Raw genomic sequence first — 19,165 nt, forward strand, 5'->3', positions numbered from 1 at the left:
TTCACTTTTTTCCACGCTGTACAGAATGCACACAAAATACCCTCAGCACGCAAAATAGAGACCACCACCACCACTGTAAAGAGTATTCAAAAAGTGTTAGTGATTACAGTCCAACTTATTATTAACAACACCCTGCACACTGACTGAACAAAGACATCATGAAAAATGGGACCCAAGCGGCCCAATGAATGATTGGCCAAACCTCCTTTAGAAAATATTCTTCCAATCAGAACTCACAAAGCTTGGACTGCGTTCTGATTGACGTCCAAGTTTAGCCAATACGAAAAGTAGAAATCTTTTAGGGGCGTTTCCAGGAAAACAGTAGTTACATTTTCCTGTAATGGCGGACCAGGCAGAGAGCGAGACTATCGGGTTCAACGACAACAGGTCAGATAAAAGCAAATAAGGTGTTAAAATGAATATCAGCGCTGTGTGCTATTAAACACAAGCCGAGATTTTATGAGAAGTCGGTTAGCGTTGTTTTTGGTCGAGAGGTTGTGATAAACAGTGTTTTTATTTGTGAATGTAGCCACATTAGCTAACTAGCTTCTAGCTAACTAGCCTGTGTTGCCAAGCGGCTCGTCTAGCACGCGGTAAACACAGGCAGTCAGATCAAACACAGCCAGATGTTTTCATCTTTCACTGAGCTTTCTACTTCATCAGGCCCCGAGTTTGTGTTTCAGAAACGCCTCCTGTCTTGAGTGTACACACATGTGACTGTATAATAGCCAGCGAGCTAAGAGATGCTACAGTCATTAGTAAGCAGGGGCACATAAGTCCGTTCATTCAGTGTGTTGAATGGACTGGCTAGTTAGTAAGGAGGTTTACTGATTGAATGTTTGACTTTATTTAGAATCAAAGTGTGTGTGTATATATGTGTATATATACCACGCTGAAGGTTTCAGCTGTTACACCGGTGGAGTAATACGCACTAAAGAGCTACAAAACGTTACTAAGTTACACCCAAAGGCTCTGTAGCAAAAACATCATCCACATCAGTGTGATCGCATCTTCAAAAACCTACGTCTGCACCTCGTATACTGTACACAAATCAGCTGAACCATATCAATTCAAAACCATAAAGGTGAAATGGTTACACAGAAACAGAAATGTAGTGTTTGTAATCAACTGCTAACTATCAAAGCTTATGCTGGCTGGCTGCATCATCAACCTTAAGTACTCTCTGTCTGGATTTTTAAGCAAGTACTACATAATGTTGTTTTGCATTACCTGCAATATAATAATGTTGTTAATATTTATTATATATATTATTTTTCTTTCATATTGTGAATTTGGGTGCCTTAAGTAGCACTAAAGTTACCTGCAGTTTTGTAGAGTGGTTTGGTAGAAAATTTGCATGTTAGTATTAAGTGGTGATGTTCTGTAAAACACTGGTTGTAACTTGGTATTATTTTTTTGGTGTGCTAGAATGGCGCAGCAGGCAGTGCGGTTCCGTGGCCCTGCACCTGCGCCTGCCCAAACCCCAGTGTTACGAGGCCCACCACCACTCCTTAGGCCACCGCCACCTCCTTTTGGGATGATGAGGGGTCCCCCACCGCGTCCCCCATTTGCACGTCCACCCTTTGACCCCAACATGCCGCCCATCCCACCACCAGGAGGCATGCCACCACCCATTGGACCCCCCCATCTACAGGTGACTGTTTTCAATACTTACACTGTATATGGACGCATGCACGTTTATCTTTATAGAAGTGTAACGCTAAGCTATTTTAACTTCTCAACAGCATGCATTGAGAGATAGACAAAGATTAAAAGAAGCCTGTTACAGTATAAGAAATCTGTTCAAAATAAACACTCCACTAACCATATTTTAACACTGACAGGTCAGAAAGTTCTAGCTGTCTTATAGGGACGTTAGATAATGCATGTTGTGTTTAAGCTCCTCCTTAGCCAAGTAAAAGGAAAAGTTTTCTTTCAGGTCAGTTCAACTTGCAATAGTTCTTATTCATCATGTTTCTGTTGTAAGATTCATTCTGAGCAACAATTGGGTGATGTGGACTATGAGTTGATGTTTTGTTGTACTTTTTCTACTGCGGTAGTTAGCCCTGTAGTCCCTTTAATATCAGACTCTGGGTGTACTGGGTGTTATGTCTGGATGGTTTTTGCATCAATGTCATGAAGCACCTTGTTTTGCCAGTTTTTATTTGCTTTATTAGTCAAAAAACAGACATTCCCATCTGATTTTGTATTCAACATGTTCTCAATGGATAGTTTGTAAAATGTACAATATGGATAATCTTAATAAAATTACATATATTTTAGTAGACCATAGTAGCCAAAATATCAGGTACTGAGATTTCACTAATTAGCACACTTCATCTGCAGCCCACTCAGACTGACACACTGACAGTCTATATGAATGGGTTGTTGAGGCTGCTTATTTGTGATGGAGGCTTTGGTGAGCTGGCCTTTTTTTCTGTGAAGGATGGAATTGGAAATGAATTTAATGAAACCAACAACTACATGAAGAAAGAGAAAGGAAAAAAGAATGTGATAGAGAAAGACAGGGAAAGCGTGCACATGTGGGCGCCTGTGAGAGGGCTGAAATTCTTGGACCGGCGCAAGACGGACGAAAGCTTGATCATGGACAGAAAGAGAGGTGAAACTGAAACTTTTATCAGGGAATTATTCAGCATAATTGTCAGGTTTATCAGTGAAGTGTATGGAACTACACAGCAGACTGGATTCTCTTAACAGGCATCATACATGCAGCTACTTACCTGTTTACTTTATTGCAGTGGCTGCCAACAGTCATTGTAATCCCACAGGAATAATATCAATACATTAACTGATATTTGCCTCCTTGTTGACAGCTTCTAATGAAGATGCTAATGTTTTTTTCCCTCTGGTCAAGAGTATTAGTTAAATACCTTTAGGGTAAATGTGCATATGTGTGAGTAAGTTCAAAGAAAAGGGTAAATCCTCGAGCAGAGACTCCAATGTTTATTATGAATTTATATCAATCAGTGGTGCAGCCTTCTTGCTGGCAGTCTGCAAAGAAATTGACCACAAAGAAAGCTTTAGTACTTTCTGGCCTGAATATGAGTATTGGCTCCTAGAACACTGCACAACAAGGAGGAATATGACTAACACTGTTTTATAATCTCTTTGGCTACCTTCCTCTTTGTAATCGATTCTTAGATGCAGTGTGATTCTCTCTATTGATTCACAAATTTAATTTGAATTTCAGAGGTTTCAATAAGCCCTGCCTAAATAGTCACCTGCTAATCTGACTGGCCTCTTGTCCATACCCAATGAAGCCACATTTTGTTGGAGGAGGGAGGACTTTTATTGGGTAATTTCAATTCCTAGCCCTGCTCTTTACAGTCTGAAAATGTAATGCTGTATGTCTATCTTTTGCTGCAGAGACCTCCATTCCTGCCCCCTCCCATGGGGAACCTGCCGCCGCCTCCAGGGATGCTGTTTCCTCCGGGCATGCCCCCCGCTCCTACGTCTGGAAACCCTGCACTCAACCCTACAGAGGAGATCTGGGTAGAGAATAAGACGGCAGAGGGAAAGGTGAGCTGGAAGTGAAATGTCAACACATAGCAGGGTCCTGGAAAGGCAGGGATATTTAAGTCAAGAGTTTACAGTTATTCCAAAAGTATGTTAAAACTTTTAAGTTTGGTTGTCTGATTTTTATAAGTCTAAGAGTGAAATATTGTCCTGATGTTAAGACTTAGGTAGAAACCAGATACACGACTGATCTAATCACTTGACTGCACTTAAAGAGGTGGTATTATGCTTTTTGGCTTTTCCCCTCTCCTTTATTAATTTATATTTCTTTTTTGTGCATGTAATAGATTTGCAAAGTGAAAAAGCCCAAAGTCCAGCCTAAAGGGAGTTCCCAGCTCCCACAGAAAATGCTGCTCTAAACTGCTTGAAAACAGTTAGTTTGTAGTCCAGCTGTTTCCCTTTCGTCCCTGTGACGACACAGAACAAAAACACCAGTGTAAAAACACTGAGCTGCAGCACACACCGCCTCTCCTTTCCAAACCCTAGCTACCCTCCAGGCAGTCAGTGGACATAAAGTTGTTACTGTAGCTTAATAACTCACCACTCTGAAACTCTTGCTCCAGTCTATTTTGCCAAGCTGGTCAGCAACATGTACAGCTGAAACAAAGCCGTTTATTCTCTGCTTCTGATTGGCTAGTAGTCCTTAACTAGGAACTGCGAATGTGCAACTCCCAACAAAGATAATTTAGAGACAAGATGTATCACTCCACAGCTAAAACAAAGCCTTCACACATGATGAAAAGAGAAGCTGCAGCAATGTGCAGTATGACAAAAAATTATGGTGTTTTTTGAAAATTAAACCATGTAAACCTGTTCTGGTACAAGCCCTAAATAGGATTTGAACCTGAAAATGAGCATAATACCACCTCTTTAAACAGCTTTGCAGGAGATAGTCTGTTAACTATGAATGTAAAAAACTGCTTATGTCTATTATCCCTTCCACAGGCATATTACTACAATGCCAGGACCAGAGAGTCCTCTTGGAGTAAACCGGACGGTGTGAAGATCATCCAGCAGTCTGAACTCAACCCTTTACTTGTAGCAGGACCTGGGGCCGCGGGGACGGGTGCAAATGTGGGGGTGACTGCAGCTGCCACCTCAAGCAGTGTCAACTCTACAGCCAGCTCAGCAGCAACAGCCTCCCCAACTCAAGCCCCGTCCACAACCCCGTCTCGCACACTCACCTCCAGTCCAGACTCCAACGCCTCCCCCTCCCCCTCTGTGACCATTGCAGGTAAGTACACAGTCTTATATGAAGCATAGACCATATGCACACACAAAAGCAAAACTAAAACTGTTACTAATTATTTATCGTTTTGTTTCCCAAAAGGCACGGTTGTAGCTGACCTAACCCCTGTTGCCACAGTGACCTCAACTGTTGCTGTGTCTCCAGTCACTGTGGTAACCGTTTCCACGATGCCATCACCTGTTACGGCTGTGCAGACCATGCCGCTGCTGCCTACAGCCCTGCCTCACAGTGTGGGCCAGCCCACCGCAGCCTTACCTGCCTTCCCCCCTGTCATGGTGCCACCTTTCAGGGTGCCCTTGCCAGGCATGCACATTCCTCTGCCAGGTAAGAACCACAAATTAAAAGCAAGAAACAGTCCACAATATCTAACTACTGTCACTATGCTACAAACCAGTTGTTAATACGTGTGTATATATAGAACAAGAGAGGACCTCTATATGATGATAGATTTGCTGCCCATGTAGCTAGACGAGCTGACAAACCTTTAATTGAGCTGATTACATTCATACCCTCGTAACTGCTGTTATGGGGTGTCCACCAGAAAGAACTGGGGTTGACACAATAATAGTATCAGCTGTGCGATATATTGAAATTCAGTAAAAAAGATAAATACTAAAATACATATTGCAATAAGCTATATTGCTGATATGGGCGTATTTTTATGGATCGTTATAGGGTTAAACAAAGCCGATCAAACAGCAATCCTTTCTTTAATGTTCTTGTGCACCTCAGCACGCTAGTGTTGCTGCGCTGCTCTGTAAAGAAATGCAGCATTTTGCTTGTATATGGAAGTGAAAATTATAGTGTTTAATAATTAAAAATTACTTGGGCGCATTGGTAAGACTGATACTGTATGCTCACAAGGTAGATTTAATTGTCACATTACAATAGGTTGTAAAATTGAGTTTGTAACTCCCTTCTGCTACAGACAATATACAGTCCCCTCCAAAAGTATTGGAACAGTAAGGCGAATTCCTTTGTTTGTTTTTGTTGTTCACTGACAACATTTGGGTTTAAGATCAAAAGATGAGTATGAAACAAGAGTTCAGAATTTCAGCTTTTATTTCCTGGTATTCACATCTAGATGTGTTAAACAACTCAGGACATATCACTGTTTGTATTTGACCACAGCATTCTTAGGTGAGCAAAAGTAATCTTGAAGTAAATAACATTTAATGTTTGGTGGCATAACCCTTGCTTGCAATAACTGCCTCAAGCCGGCAACCCATCGACATCACCAAACTGTTGCATTCTTCATTTGTGATGCTATTCCAGGCTTTCTTGTTTGTTTCGGGGTGTTTCTCCCTTCAGTCTCCTCTCAGGAGGTGAAATGCATGCTCTATTGGGTTAAGGTCAGGTGATTGACTTGGTCAGTCTAAGACCTTGCACTTTTTCCCCTGATGAAGTCCTTTGTTTTGTTGGCAGTGTGCTTTGGGTCATTGTCCTGCTGCATGATAAACTTCCTCCCGATTAGTTTCAATGCATTTCTCCATAAATTGGACAAAATATTTCTGTACACTTCTGAATTCATTCTGCTGCTACTATCATCAGTTACATCATCCATAAATATTAATGAGTGTGTTCCAGAAGCAGCCATGACATCACCTCCACCATGCTTCACAGATGAGCTTGTATGCTTCGGATCATAAGCAGTTCCTTTCTTTCTCCACACTTTGGTAGAGTCTAATCTTGGTCTCATCAGTCCATAAGAATGTGTTCCACAACTTTTGCGGCTCATCTCTGTACTTCTTTGCAAATTTCACTCTGGCCTTCCGATTCTTCCTGCTGATGAGTGGTTTGCGTCTTGTGGTGTGGCCTCTATATTTCTGCTCTCTGAGTCTTCTTCGAACAGTGGATTGTGATACCTTCACCCCTACACTGTGGAGGTCGTTGCTGATGTCACTTACTGATGTTTTGGGGGTTTTCTTCACAGCTCTCACAATATTTCTGTCATCAACTACTGTTGTTTTCCTTGGCCGACCTGTTCGACCTCTATCTGCTCAGTACACCAGTAGTTTCTTTCTTTTTCAGGACATTCCAAATGTTTGTGCCCAATGATTTTCCTTCTTTTCTCAGCTTGACAATGGCTTGCTTTTCTCCCATAGACATCTCTCTGGTCTTCATGTTGGTTTATCCTCTTTAACAGGAAATGCAGTCTTTATAGGTTTGAACCAAGGATGAAAACTTAGACTAGTCATGCAGAGCTATTTATGTTTGGACTATCAAGCTAAAAGGCAACACGAAACATCTGTCAGTCACATGTTCCAATAGTTTTGCTCACTTGAAAAATGGGTGGGTTCAAACAAAGGGTGGTATGTCCTGAGTTGTTTAACACATCTAGATGTGAATACCAGGAAATAAAAGCTGAAATTCTGAACTCTTGTTTCATACTCAACTTTTGATCTTAAACCCAAATGTCTTCAGTGAACAACAAAAACAAAGGAATTTGCCTTACAGTTCCAATACTTTTGGAGGGGACTGTACATTAATATAAAAGCAAGGTTGGCAAAATACACAGATTCACTAAAGTCTAACTCTCTCTTTCTTATTAGTGAAGTGCATCAATGTACAGAACATTCAGGTAGCAGCTTCCCATTTAGCTAGCGCTAACCATCACTTTCGGCAGTTAAAATGACAAACTTTGCCGGCAGCAGATCATATTAGTCGTTGCTGATTAATGCAAATTCTGTGATTAATTTGATGACGAACAATGATTGTGGGGTTTGTGTGTCTGTACTCAGCCAAAGATTATTTGTCAGCGAACAGACTGTGTTTCTATAGTTAAGTTCATAAACTCTTAACAGATTGATATGTCACTCTTACTCCAAGTTAAACTTTCATTACTATCTGATCAGTGATTCAAGCTTATCAATTTACTAGTTTTTTACCAGGGCCTTTAGTATTTGGATTAAATGATTCATATAAAATGAGGTATGCCACGGTTAATTGGCTGAAACGGTTATTTCACATGTGCCATATACATATTTGATCAACACTGTATAGTCCAATCTCCTCCTGCTGTTTAAATATTGGATCAGACTCTATAACAGCAGATATCTAATATTAAAGGGCTCCCAAAAGGGCCCAAACAAACTTGATTGGGACATCCCAAGTAGAAAGTACATTGTAGCTAGAACTACTTGGCTGTGTAGATGTTTTGTGACAACTGACATTTAGTTTACAGTCTGTGTGGGAAATCTGAAGTCTGTTAATAACAAAAGTTAGGGTAGCCAATGGACTCCAGCTATAGCTGTTATTGGAACACCACAGAGGGGAGGTAGGATTATTTTGCTGCAATAGGGACACTCACAGGTTTTACATGTAAATTTCTCTATAAAAGACATCTCATTAGATATCTCCTAGACATTTCCTATAGGGATGCACCGAAATGAAAATTCTTGGCCGAAACCGAATATAATGTAAAAACTTTCCCGAATACCGAAAAAGGTTTTTCACCTTTTTTCCATTTATTTTGCCTTTTTTTTACCATTGCATAAATTGCATAAATTGCATAAAAAGTCAAAATATGCTTTTTACTCCGTGTTGCCCACAGGATTTGGAGAGACTATGGTGGGTTGGTCCAAGGCCAGAGAGGGTCGGGTAAAGTAAATTACATGTGTCCATTTACTTTTAATGTACACATGTAATATGTTTTATACTTTGTGTGAATATAATCCAATTAATCTTATTTCCATACTGTATAGACACCTTATTTTGAGGTCCAACCCAATTTGACAAATAATGTTGGATGTGGTTTTCCTAATGCGTAACATGAAGACTTCATAGCCTCTCTTCAAGTAGGACTCTCATACTGCAACACTTGTCCTGCTAACCTGCTTGTCAGCTCGCACTGGTCCGTTTCAGTGTATTTACCATAAAGGCTTGAATACGTGTGCACTCAGAATTTAGGTGCGGCTAGCTTAATCAGCCTCTCAGAAACGAGTGACCGAAACACTCAAAGCGGGTCAGATCATGTGTTGCCTTTTCTAAGAAGTCAGCCACAGATTGAGTGGATGTGCTGGGAGACAATTCAGCAGAACAGTGTCTGCAAACGGCGAACACTGAAATTGCTTTTTTTTGCTATTTTCGACAGATTAATTTCGGGGGCCGGACATTCAGTGCATCCCTAATTTCCTAGTCACCTAGTTTTTAAGGGTCACACAACAAGCCAGTGGTTTAAATGTAGGCCCATGTAAATCCTGTGTTTGCTTTCAAAGTGTTTCCGTTGCTTCTCTCTTCTCCTCTGCTATGTGTCTTCTTTGATTCCTTATAGTTTTTCTTTCTGTCCCTCATTTTAACAGAATTTGATCCAAAAAGCTCATTCAGGTAGTTAATTTTTGCAGTTTATTGGCGTTCTTTGTGGATGAGTAGTCTGGCAAAATCAGAATTACGATCAGATGGGGCTAGGTCTAGATTAGGGCTGATGGTTATTCGGCTGAGAAAAGACCGGGAGCTTCCTGATTGACTTTGAGATTTGTGGTGTTCCAACATTGTGCTTTTATTTACATTTTTCTTTCTTTTCTTTTTAGCATAATTGTTAATGTACTAACAGCTTCACAAAAAGTCTTGTAAACCCAATGTACACTGTGCTCGTCCCTCTAAATACATCACATGGTTAGGCACAGAAACGTCAACAGAGGCGGAGTAACTGTTGCAACATAACAGCACAATCCAAAATTTGGCCGTGTGTTTGTCTGAGTGGGGCCACACACACAAACTCTTACACACCATGGTAGCTGATGTCTAGTGTCCTGCTGTGTTCAACCAGATGCTTGCTTGTCCGTTGTTCTTGCAGGTGTAGCAATGATGCAGATAGTAGGTGCGTCCTGTGTAAAGGCAGGCCCCAGCGCCAACGGTAAACACCCAGCCGCTCGCCTCTCAGACCTACAGTAGATGGCATGGTAGTGAATGATGTGTACATGAGTCAAATTGTGTATATATGGTAACCCTCAAACAGTGGCATGTTGGTGAATGATGTGAAAATGATCCATACAGTAGATAAATTTCTTCCATTCCAGCATACATCAGTAGAACTTACTAGGGTTGGGCCGATAGACGATGCCATCACAACTTTGAGCCGGCATCGAGATTGTAAAACCCCCGCCCCCCCCCAGGAACAAAATTAAAATTTTCACATTATACCACCCTGTGAAAGTAGGTTTTAATGGCCATGAACATTATTATTGTTTGTAAGTATGCTTTGCACCTGCCTCGGAATTCTATTCTCTCCACACTGACACACACATACACCTCAGGTAAACACCCCGGCTTGCCCCGCCTCTCTCTCCCCACGTCTGCTCCATTTTCTCCATCTGCAGTATGTTTTATAAAGTCGCCTAAAAGACTGAGAACTTATCTTTTTTTCCGTATATTTCCACCAGCGATCCGTTATCACAGCAGCAGGTGAGCAGCACGTCGGCTTATTAATGACGTAGCCTGTCAAACAACTGAAACCAACATCTGCACCCTGTGTGTTAACTGCTACTTTACCTGGTCCGTTGTGTAAAATATCCACCGCAACTTGTAACGTAAGTTAATAGTCTACCAATTTTTTTTACCGAGTGAAGTGCGAGAACACATGTACATAAGACGGCTGCTGCCCCAACCCCCCATCCCCCGCAATGACATCGTCTATCCCAATGTTTCATTGTAGACATTGTCCAACCCTAGAACTTAGCTCGATTGTCATTAAAGCTCGTTTAAACTCAAGTGTCAGTATACTTACCATGTTTACTGTATTTACTCTGCAAGGCATATTCACACAAGCATATTTTTAAGATGTTGTACCGGGAAACTTGCTATCCTTGTGTAAAACAGGAAACATAAAACAAAAATATTCCCTGGTGCAAACAGCGTGTTCAGCTTTCAGTAAGTGCGTTGTCCTCAGGAACTGGTGTTATAGTGTAAGAGTAATTGTTTTACTTTAGTAAATGAGAGGACACTTGAAAGTCAGAATTTAAATTGTTACTTAGGGCCAAGTCGTTGATTGTCATTTGGAGGTGTGAGGTTGGTGACTGACTTGGGCTGAGACCATCTCTGTTAGGAGAGTTCCAATAATGCCAGGTACTGTTGACCCATAGTTAGGTCTACATGTTGTGGTCATGTTGTTGTTTTCTTTTGTGGTGTGTGTGTGTGTGTGTGTGTGTGTGTGTGTGGTCACTGCTTTGGTTGTTTGTGTATATGGCCTGTGTTTTGTTAACAATCAGTTTATTGAAGGTTTCTTTAGACAGTTTCTAAATTATATATATTTTTAAATTCATACACTAATCTACTTCTCTAGACGACCATGCAGGTGCTTAGAGTGGCAGCCCCTTTTTTTTTTTAAGTTGCAGTGAATCAGTCTCATTCTGCCTGTGGAGCTCTGTTTGGCCTCTGCTTTTGCTAATACGTGTACTTGATTACAAATGGGCAAACTGATGCCTTTTCTAGTCCACTGCAGCTACTTTTAGTGGCTCAGCCAGAAAGGTGACTCTCTCAGCTAATCGTCTGTCTCTTTCCTCTCTGATTAATGACAGGCATGCTCCCTGGCATGGGCCCGCCTTTAGTTTCCATGATGCACCCACAGCTGGCGCTCTCGGCAGCTCCTGCCTCCATGGCCGGATCATTGCACCTCCCTGAGTGGTCAGAGTACAAAACAGCTGATGGGAAAACGTACTACTACAACAACCGAACACTGGAGTCCACCTGGGAGAAACCACAGGCCCTGGTGGAGAAAGGTAGGTAACTTTTGTCGGGTCTGACATGGTGAGATAACCCACAAAGCTCAAGCTGGTTTCCAGTATCACCAGTCTCAACACTCACCAACAAAAGTCATTTGTCACACAAAATACACAGCCAAATACAAGAACCCTGATCCCTCATTAGCTGTCCTGAGATTTCCCAGCAGCGCTTGCAGTTATTACTGATAATTAATAAGTCCACCCTTTATAAAGCATTTATGGAAACGGACCTGACAAGGCAGAATTAATGACGCTGCATTTACTGAGCTGCACAAGGCAGCTTTCAGTTACCTTCTTCTCCTTTTCTTCAGAAAAAGAAGCAGAAAAGCTCAGGGAGGCCCAGGAGGAAGCGGAGGCAATGGAGATGGAGGATGAAGAGAACAAAGCAGAAAACACTAATAATGATAAAGAGGTATGTGAAGAATAGCATGTTGTTAAATGGTTACATTATTTAGAATATTTCAGAATGCAAGAAATGCTGTACACTAATGGTGTTTGGTTCATACCTTATATTTTTTGTTTTTTGGGGGGTATTATTATTATTATTATCATCATTATTCATCTTGGTTTATTAAAGTACCCTAACTTGCAGGCATGAAAACTCAATCACGACTAGACCAAAATAGTCACGTGACACACTCAGTTAGAAGACAATAAAAAAGTTTTGCGTTGTAATATTTACAAAAAATGGGCCTACAGTTTGCCCTTACTACTTCCCACGTGTACTTAGTTAGGCGGCACTTGGTTCTGTCCCTCGGAACCACGACACAAGATCACGGACCTTTGTGTCGTGGTTTCTGTCTCTGTGTCAGAAGCGTTACAGCCCTACTGTACACTGCACAACATTAACTATACTACATTGTATATGTAGTATAATAATATATAATTAAAGACAATGTTTACACTGTAAATAAATAATTAAAAAATCTAAGCATATAGATAAGTTACAGGTAAACAATATGAATGTAATGGTAAATCAGATAACCGGTTTCTCTCTTTCTTAAGGAGCCTAAAGAAGAAGAAATGACGGAGGAGGAAAAAGCAGCACAGAAGGCCAGGCCTATAGCCACTAACCCTATCCCTGGCACGCCATGGTACACACAACACATCACAGCCCACCACATCTCTCCACTCCACTTTATAGCAATTAATCAAATGCAATTTTCTCTCTCTTCTAATCTCTGTGTTTGTGTATGCGTATGTTTCTTATATCAGGTGTGTGGTGTGGACGGGTGATGATCGTGTGTTCTTCTACAACCCGACAACACGGCTGTCCATGTGGGACCGGCCCGAGGAGCTGGTCGGTCGAGCTGACGTTGACAAGCACATCCAGGAGCCTCCGCACAAAAGAGGCCTGGAGGATGGCAAGAAGACAGGTGTGGACAAACACGCAGTCAGGGGTTATGACATGGAACAAAGTACTTTTTGATTGTGAATAATGAGATTTAAGGTAATTGCTTTCTTACATGGGTTATTAATGTCACACAAAACTGGTAGCCAGAGAAACACTGGTGCACCAATGATTTTTAAATTGAGTTAATTTTGTGTAGTCAATGGCACAGTCTGTGATCTGTATGTAAACAAAAATAATAAGACTGCTGCTATCATTCTTAGTCGTTGTTCGCTACATTGTGTTGTAAATATTTTGTGTTCATACACAGGTGTCAATAAGGAGGAGCCAGAACTAGCCATTGCTACTGAAGAAAATCAGGATGAGGAACCAACCAAAGCCAAAAAGAGGAAGTACGTCGTGCATGTCGCCCCTCACTTATCGCTTAATAAAGGAGTCACCATATCTTCTTAAAAATATATCTACAACTGTCAGTTTTCATGTTATCTCTATGGTCTCATTTATCGGTCTCTCCTGACCTTTTGGGGTTTCACCCTCACAGGAAGGAGGAGGTAAAGGAGGCGGAGACTGAGAAGGAAGCAGCAATGGAGGCAGAGCTCAGAGCTGCCAGAGAACGAGCTGTAGTGCCGCTAGAGGCCCGGATGACCCAGTTCAGAGAAATGCTGCTGGAAAGAGGGGTAACACCAATCCTATGCTGAAGTTACTACATATGTTAATACGGAGTTTGTCAGTCTCTTGTTTGAGGACACCTTTTTTCCACAGGACTGGGCTTTTAGGCACTTTGGCAGACAGATAGACAGGATTTACTGAAGGTTTATACGTTGTTACGTATTCCCTTGTCATGTAACTTCTTGGTTGTTCAGATTATATATTGTCATGGACAAAATTGTGAAAATTTCCATAATGATGGAGTTTTTGATAATGGTTTTTGTTACGTTTTCACTGGATGTAGACAAATAATCTTATAATATATACATGTTTATAGTGTGGTATATGGAAACAACTTAGCTGTCTGTCTAATATCACCGTTGTCTTACATGTAGGTATCTGCATTTTCGACATGGGACAAAGAGCTTCATAAGATTGTGTTCGACCCACGTTACCTTCTTCTCAACCCAAAAGAGAGGAAACAGGTTTGGTTACTCTCTTCTCTCACTGTTACTTATTCTGACTTTCTGACAGGATTGAGCCATGTACTGGTATTTTTTATTTTATTTATTTTTTTAAATCTTTCAGTCATAGTTTTATGATCGTGTCTACATCAGGTGTTTGATCAGTATGTGAAGACGCGAGCGGAGGAGGAGAGGAAGGAGAAGAAGAACAAGCTGATGCAGGCCAAAGACGAGTTCAGGAGGATGATGGAGGAGGCCAAGCTCACAGCGAGGTAATGGGACAAGCAGGTCTTTCTACTGGTGGTTTGTGTGTGTTTTAAAGTGTTTTAAAGGCCAATTGGTAATTAACATAAGGTTTTTGTCTTTTTCGTTGTGGTGAACAGATCATTTCGTTAATGTTTCTAACTGTTAGCTTTGCTTTGTTAAAAACTGAAACTGCAGTGTTTTTATTTTTACAGAACAACGTTTAGTGAATTTGCAGTGAAACATGGTCGAGACCCGCGATTTAAGACCATAGAGAAGATGAAGGACAGGGAGGCTATCTTCATCGAATTCATCACCGCTATGAGGAAGAGAGAGAAAGAGGACTCCAAGTCCCGAGGAGAGAAGGTATGACTCAAATATATATGTAAAGTATCTTTTTTCTGGAACAATAATGTGGTGGTGTTTTTTAGAGAGGTCGAATGACCATGAGTCAAGACCTTTGCAGGCTTTTATTGCCCTGCTGACCTGCCTTTGAGCAAGTTACTGAGGCTCTACCATCTGCCGGGGTCCTGCTCCCCTTGGTTTTTGGACAAATTTCTAAATTGTTTTGATGTGTGTTTGCTCCCAGGTGAAGCTTGACTTCTTTGACCTCCTAAGTGAGCAGCACATAGAGGGAAGCCAGCGGTGGAGCAAAGTGAAAGAGAGGCTAGAGACGGACCCACGTTACAAGGCTGTGGAGAGCTCCGCACTCAGAGAAGAACTTTTCAAACAGTACATGGAAAAACAAGCCAAGGTGGGAGCAGTTCTGATCTGCAAGAGCGCCGCTGTGATGTTATTTTCAGGGTTGACGTAAACATTGCTTTTTACTTTTGTACGCGTGTGGGTATAAATTGGGAATGGTGCAACTAATAGATGAATTGATTACTAATTTGATCATTTTATTGCTATTTCCTATCTTTTTAAGTGTCTATGGATTGTGAGCACATGCGGACAGTATGGACAAAATGTGGGGCTGCATAGACAGCATTCTAAAAACTACAGAATATGAGAAAATATCTTTCCTGGAAATTACATTTGAAAGACTGGAAGTTGTATTATATTCAAAGACTAGATGACAACATATTTTTAACAACCTCAGATATTCTTTTTGAATGGAAAGACTGCCTCATCCAGACGGTGTTGCGTTATGGTTCGTTTGTAGCCTTACTGTTGCTAGGCCAACGAGTTTCCAGTCCATTTATAGTTTGTCCCTAAAAGTGTTGATGAAGTTAAGTTCAACCTCAGGGAGTTTTTGATGGCTTGTGTAACGTGTTTTATTGCCATAGAGGCAATAAATAAAACCGGTCAGATCATCTCCCGGTGTCGACTGCGGAAATGGATCAAATCATCTGTCAAACGGCCAAGAATTTCCGGTGTCACAGATGAGTTCAAAAAGACGGCCAGAATTTTACTAACTGTCAACCGTGTTCAAGAGCCTGACCGGGGAGAGTGAGAATATGTAACTGAAACAAATTACACAAATGTTGGATTTACATTACGCTTTACTTAAGAAATAATTTCACTAGTATAAATAAACCGTTTGTGTGGTTCTTGTGATTTATTTACATTAAAGTTCAAAAGAATCATTGTATGAATCATTCCAACCGTACGATAACTTTGCTGTCACTGACTAACCCTGCTTTACGGCTCAGCCCGCACTGTGTCGTATAACAAAATTAAACTGACCATGTGTGTCATCCTACAGAACGTGGACATCGATAAGGAGCGAGAGTTGGAGCGGCAGGCTCGTATCGAGGCCAGTCTCCGAGAGAGGGAGCGGGAGGTGCAGAAGGCCCGATCAGAACAGACCAAAGAGATCGACCGAGAGAGGGAGCAGCACAAGAGGGAGGAGGCCATCCAGCATTTCAAAGCTCTCATGTCTGATATGGTGAGATGCTCTGCAGCGTTTTTATTTTCCTATGAAACTTGCTGTAATGTGAACAAATGTATCATATTTTCATTAAGTCCTAATCTATTTGTGTCATCACCAGTCACTTTTTCACAAGATTTGATAAGAAAATGGGAAAGTAACAGCTGATCGAAGCTATTTGGATAAGGCATAGTAGCTTAGCTCCAGCAGAAACAAGTCAGATTTTACAGGTACAATTGTGACCGCAGGGATAATCGAATAGGATGTTTTAGAGCACTTTCTAAACATTTCAGAAATGTAAGTATGTTGGCAGGAACCCAAGAATAAGCAGTGCCATTATAGTTTGACTTTTTGTCAGAAACTCTGATCCCTGGGAGCATTAAATGATATTTCCTCTGAATTTAAAGTGTTCTGTTTATTCTCTCCTCAGGTACGGTCTTCAGACGCAAATTGGTCAGACACGCGTCGTAACCTGCGGAAGGACCATCGGTGGGAGTCGGCGTCACTGCTAGAGAGAGAGGAGAAGGAGAAGCTGTTCAACGAACACGTAGAAGCACTGGCCAAGAAGAAGAAAGAACATTTCAGGCAGCTACTTGATGAGACCAGCATGGTGAGCAGTGCCAATAGCAGGAAAAGTTGCCAGTCATCTGCAATATGCTATTCATTTTGTCTGTATTTGCTTTTTTCTGAAGTGTGCACATATAACCAATGTGGTGAGAAGGAAAACAATACTCCTTTTATCCCTGACTAATTTTATAAGCTTATTGACAGATTTTTTTTGTTTGCGTTGTAGATCACTCTGACAACCACATGGAAGGAGGTGAAGAAGGTTATCAAAGAGGACCCTCGCTGTATTAAGTTCTCCTCCAGTGACAGAGTAAGACTTTTAATGAGTAACATAGGCAGGATGCTTATGTTATTTTGCAGTATAATTCTAAAATGATAAAAAAGATAAGTCAATTTCTGACAATAATTTACAAGTATTGATAGTCAAAATGATAGAAGTCCTTAACCTTTCTTTGCTATAGTTATATCAGTTTCCAACTCAATACAGTCACTGTTCTCTTTCAGTATCTCATCTCAAGCCTAAACGGTCTGAATTGATGAAGGGGGTGGTTGATATTTTTATGTCGGTCCTAAAGGCATTATAGTGGAGTTTAATTATGCTGTAACGGTTTCATGTGAAATGCACATCCATTTAACTAGTTTTAAGTTACATTTACATTACATTTATTCATTTAGCTGACGCTTTTATCCAAAGTGACTTACAATTGCTATATATATATATATGGAGCAACTAGTAGTTAAGTGTCTTGCTCAGGTGGATCCGAACCCGGGTCTCTCACACCAAAGGCATGTGTCTTATCCACTACGCCATCACCATGTTGTTTAAGTAATGTTAATCTGTGTTTGCAGAAGAGACAGCGGGAGTTTGAAGACTACATTAAAGACAAGTACATCACAGCCAAAGCTGACTTCAGAACTCTGCTAAAGGAGACAAAGTTCATCACATACCGGTCTGTACGCTCACTTCCACATACCAGAAAGGTTTAATCAAAACAAGTGGCACATGTAGCAATTATAAATTTTACATTTTGTTTTGTTGCACATCTATTCAGTATACATAATCTGATACAATTGCAGCCTGAAATATTTGATCCTGTTAAACAACAAAAGTATCTACAAGCATCTCCACTTATCACAGTCTATTATTTTCCCACTTCTTCAGACAAAATTTCACTTCATTGTCTATAGTATTAAACAGATTGAGAGAGATTTTTTTCCATAATTTATTTTTTGAGGCTTACTATCTTTGGTAAATGATTGGAGAATTCTGGGGCAAGTAGAGTTTGAGTTGAGACAAGCTGCAAACATGTAGATGACACAGGATGTGATGGTGATAAAAGATTTGACACACGTCTTGTCTCCTTTATAGACAGAGATGTTTTTTAACCCCTGGCCCCTCAAAATATTTGAGTTATAAAGTGGTTTGTTGCAGAGGAAAGTCTGACAAAATAGTTTGTAATAAATAAACATGAACCAAAATCTGAACAGCAGCTGTTCTCCCAGACGCTCTAGTGCACAGAGAGGAAACTGTTCATAATAGTGCCATCTGCCTGTGTCACATCCTCCCTTCCCCCAGGTCGAGAAAGCTGATCCAGGAATCAGAGCAGCATCTGAAGGATGTGGAGAAGATCCTTCAAAACGACAAGCGGTACCTTGTTCTGGAGTGTGTCCCAGAGGAGCGCAGGAAGCTCATCATGTTCTACATCGAAGACCTAGACCGCCGTGGGCCACCGCCTCCACCCACCGCCTCTGAGCCCACCCGACGCTCTACCAAGTGACCAAGCGCATCATCTTCTCGGCCGGTGCCCTTCTCCTCCTTGCCCTCCCTTTGGCCAGAGCATGACCTCCCCCAACACCCCCTGAACCCCGCCCTCCAGGCCCACGGCTGGCCTCGCAGTGTTATTGCTGGGGGGTCATGTTGCTTAGAGATGTACCATAGAGATGAACGGTTAAGGTCTCTGTGTTATGTCGCCTCCTAGCCCTGAAATAGCCCTGCGTTTAAGGCAACAGCAGGAAACAGTGGTTACCTGATCTCAAGGTGACCATTGACCCCTCACCTCTGACTGACCACATCAGAGGGATAGTGATAAGGCTGCTGCCTGAGCAGCCACAGAGGTGTAAGATAGAGGATGTAAATGAAGTTGAGTGTGTGTGAGAATGCGTCTGTGTGTGGTGCGTGTGTGCATGCATGAGCGAGCAAGCGTGTGTGTATGTGTGCGCGCATGTGTCTGAGGCGTCCTTAAGCCTTACTGCTCCACTGTGCCAGTCATTGTTTCAGCGGCTCAGTGTGAATGTTAGTTTCTGCTCAGTGGTTTTCTCTGTTGAATAAAATAAAAACAACTTCCACTGTTTTTCAATATGTCGTCCTGTGGAGTTTTTATTCTACATTAACATTTCACATACACTGTATGTTCTGATCCAGTAGGACTTGTCATGGAAAAACTAGCCGTAATCTAACCCCTCACTGTTTTTTTTTTTTATTGAGGGGTTTGGTCCGTGGAGCACAATACACTTGGC

At 41.4% G+C, this 19,165-nt stretch overlaps 1 protein-coding gene across 2 annotated transcripts; it reads left to right on the forward strand.

Moving 5' to 3' along the window:
• The first annotated feature begins 313 nt into the window (after nucleotides 1-313).
• Nucleotides 314-19,005, forward strand: tcerg1b (transcription elongation regulator 1b (CA150)). 2 transcript variants are annotated; one of them, XM_038707614.1, is made up of 21 exons: nucleotides 314-387; nucleotides 1,429-1,654; nucleotides 3,388-3,540; nucleotides 4,483-4,771; nucleotides 4,868-5,110; nucleotides 9,582-9,641; nucleotides 11,302-11,502; nucleotides 11,817-11,917; nucleotides 12,511-12,599; nucleotides 12,721-12,881; nucleotides 13,167-13,248; nucleotides 13,398-13,533; nucleotides 13,900-13,989; nucleotides 14,122-14,240; nucleotides 14,427-14,577; nucleotides 14,801-14,965; nucleotides 15,917-16,099; nucleotides 16,512-16,691; nucleotides 16,875-16,958; nucleotides 17,498-17,598; nucleotides 18,225-19,005. In XM_038707614.1, the coding sequence occupies exons 1-21, from the start codon at nucleotides 341-343 to the stop codon at nucleotides 18,424-18,426; spliced, it is 3,063 nt and encodes a 1,020-aa protein (XP_038563542.1). In that variant the 5' UTR covers nucleotides 314-340; the 3' UTR covers nucleotides 18,427-19,005. The 2 variants fall into 2 exon arrangements, with proteins under 2 accessions (XP_038563542.1, XP_038563543.1); XM_038707615.1 differs by lacking the exon at nucleotides 9,582-9,641.
• Nucleotides 19,006-19,165: the final 160 nt, after the last annotated feature.

The sequence above is a fragment of the Micropterus salmoides genome, unplaced genomic scaffold (genome assembly GCF_014851395.1).
Source record: "Micropterus salmoides isolate LMB-PRFRI ecotype aquatic unplaced genomic scaffold, ASM1485139v1 Ms_hic_scaffold_9, whole genome shotgun sequence".
In the NCBI taxonomy this organism is placed as follows: domain Eukaryota; kingdom Metazoa; phylum Chordata; class Actinopteri; order Centrarchiformes; family Centrarchidae; genus Micropterus; species Micropterus salmoides.

Bases quoted from the DNA above. Each gene is read 5' to 3' on its own strand.
- tcerg1b (XM_038707614.1), top strand. From the start codon at position 341: ATGGCGGACCAGGCAGAGAGCGAGACTATCGGGTTCAACGACAACAG. The intron at 1,655-3,387 runs GTGACTGTTTTC...CTTTTGCTGCAG, and splicing joins TTGGACCCCCCCATCTACAG to AGACCTCCATTCCTGCCCCC. The intron at 14,241-14,426 runs GTAATGGGACAA...TTATTTTTACAG, and splicing joins GAGGCCAAGCTCACAGCGAG to AACAACGTTTAGTGAATTTG.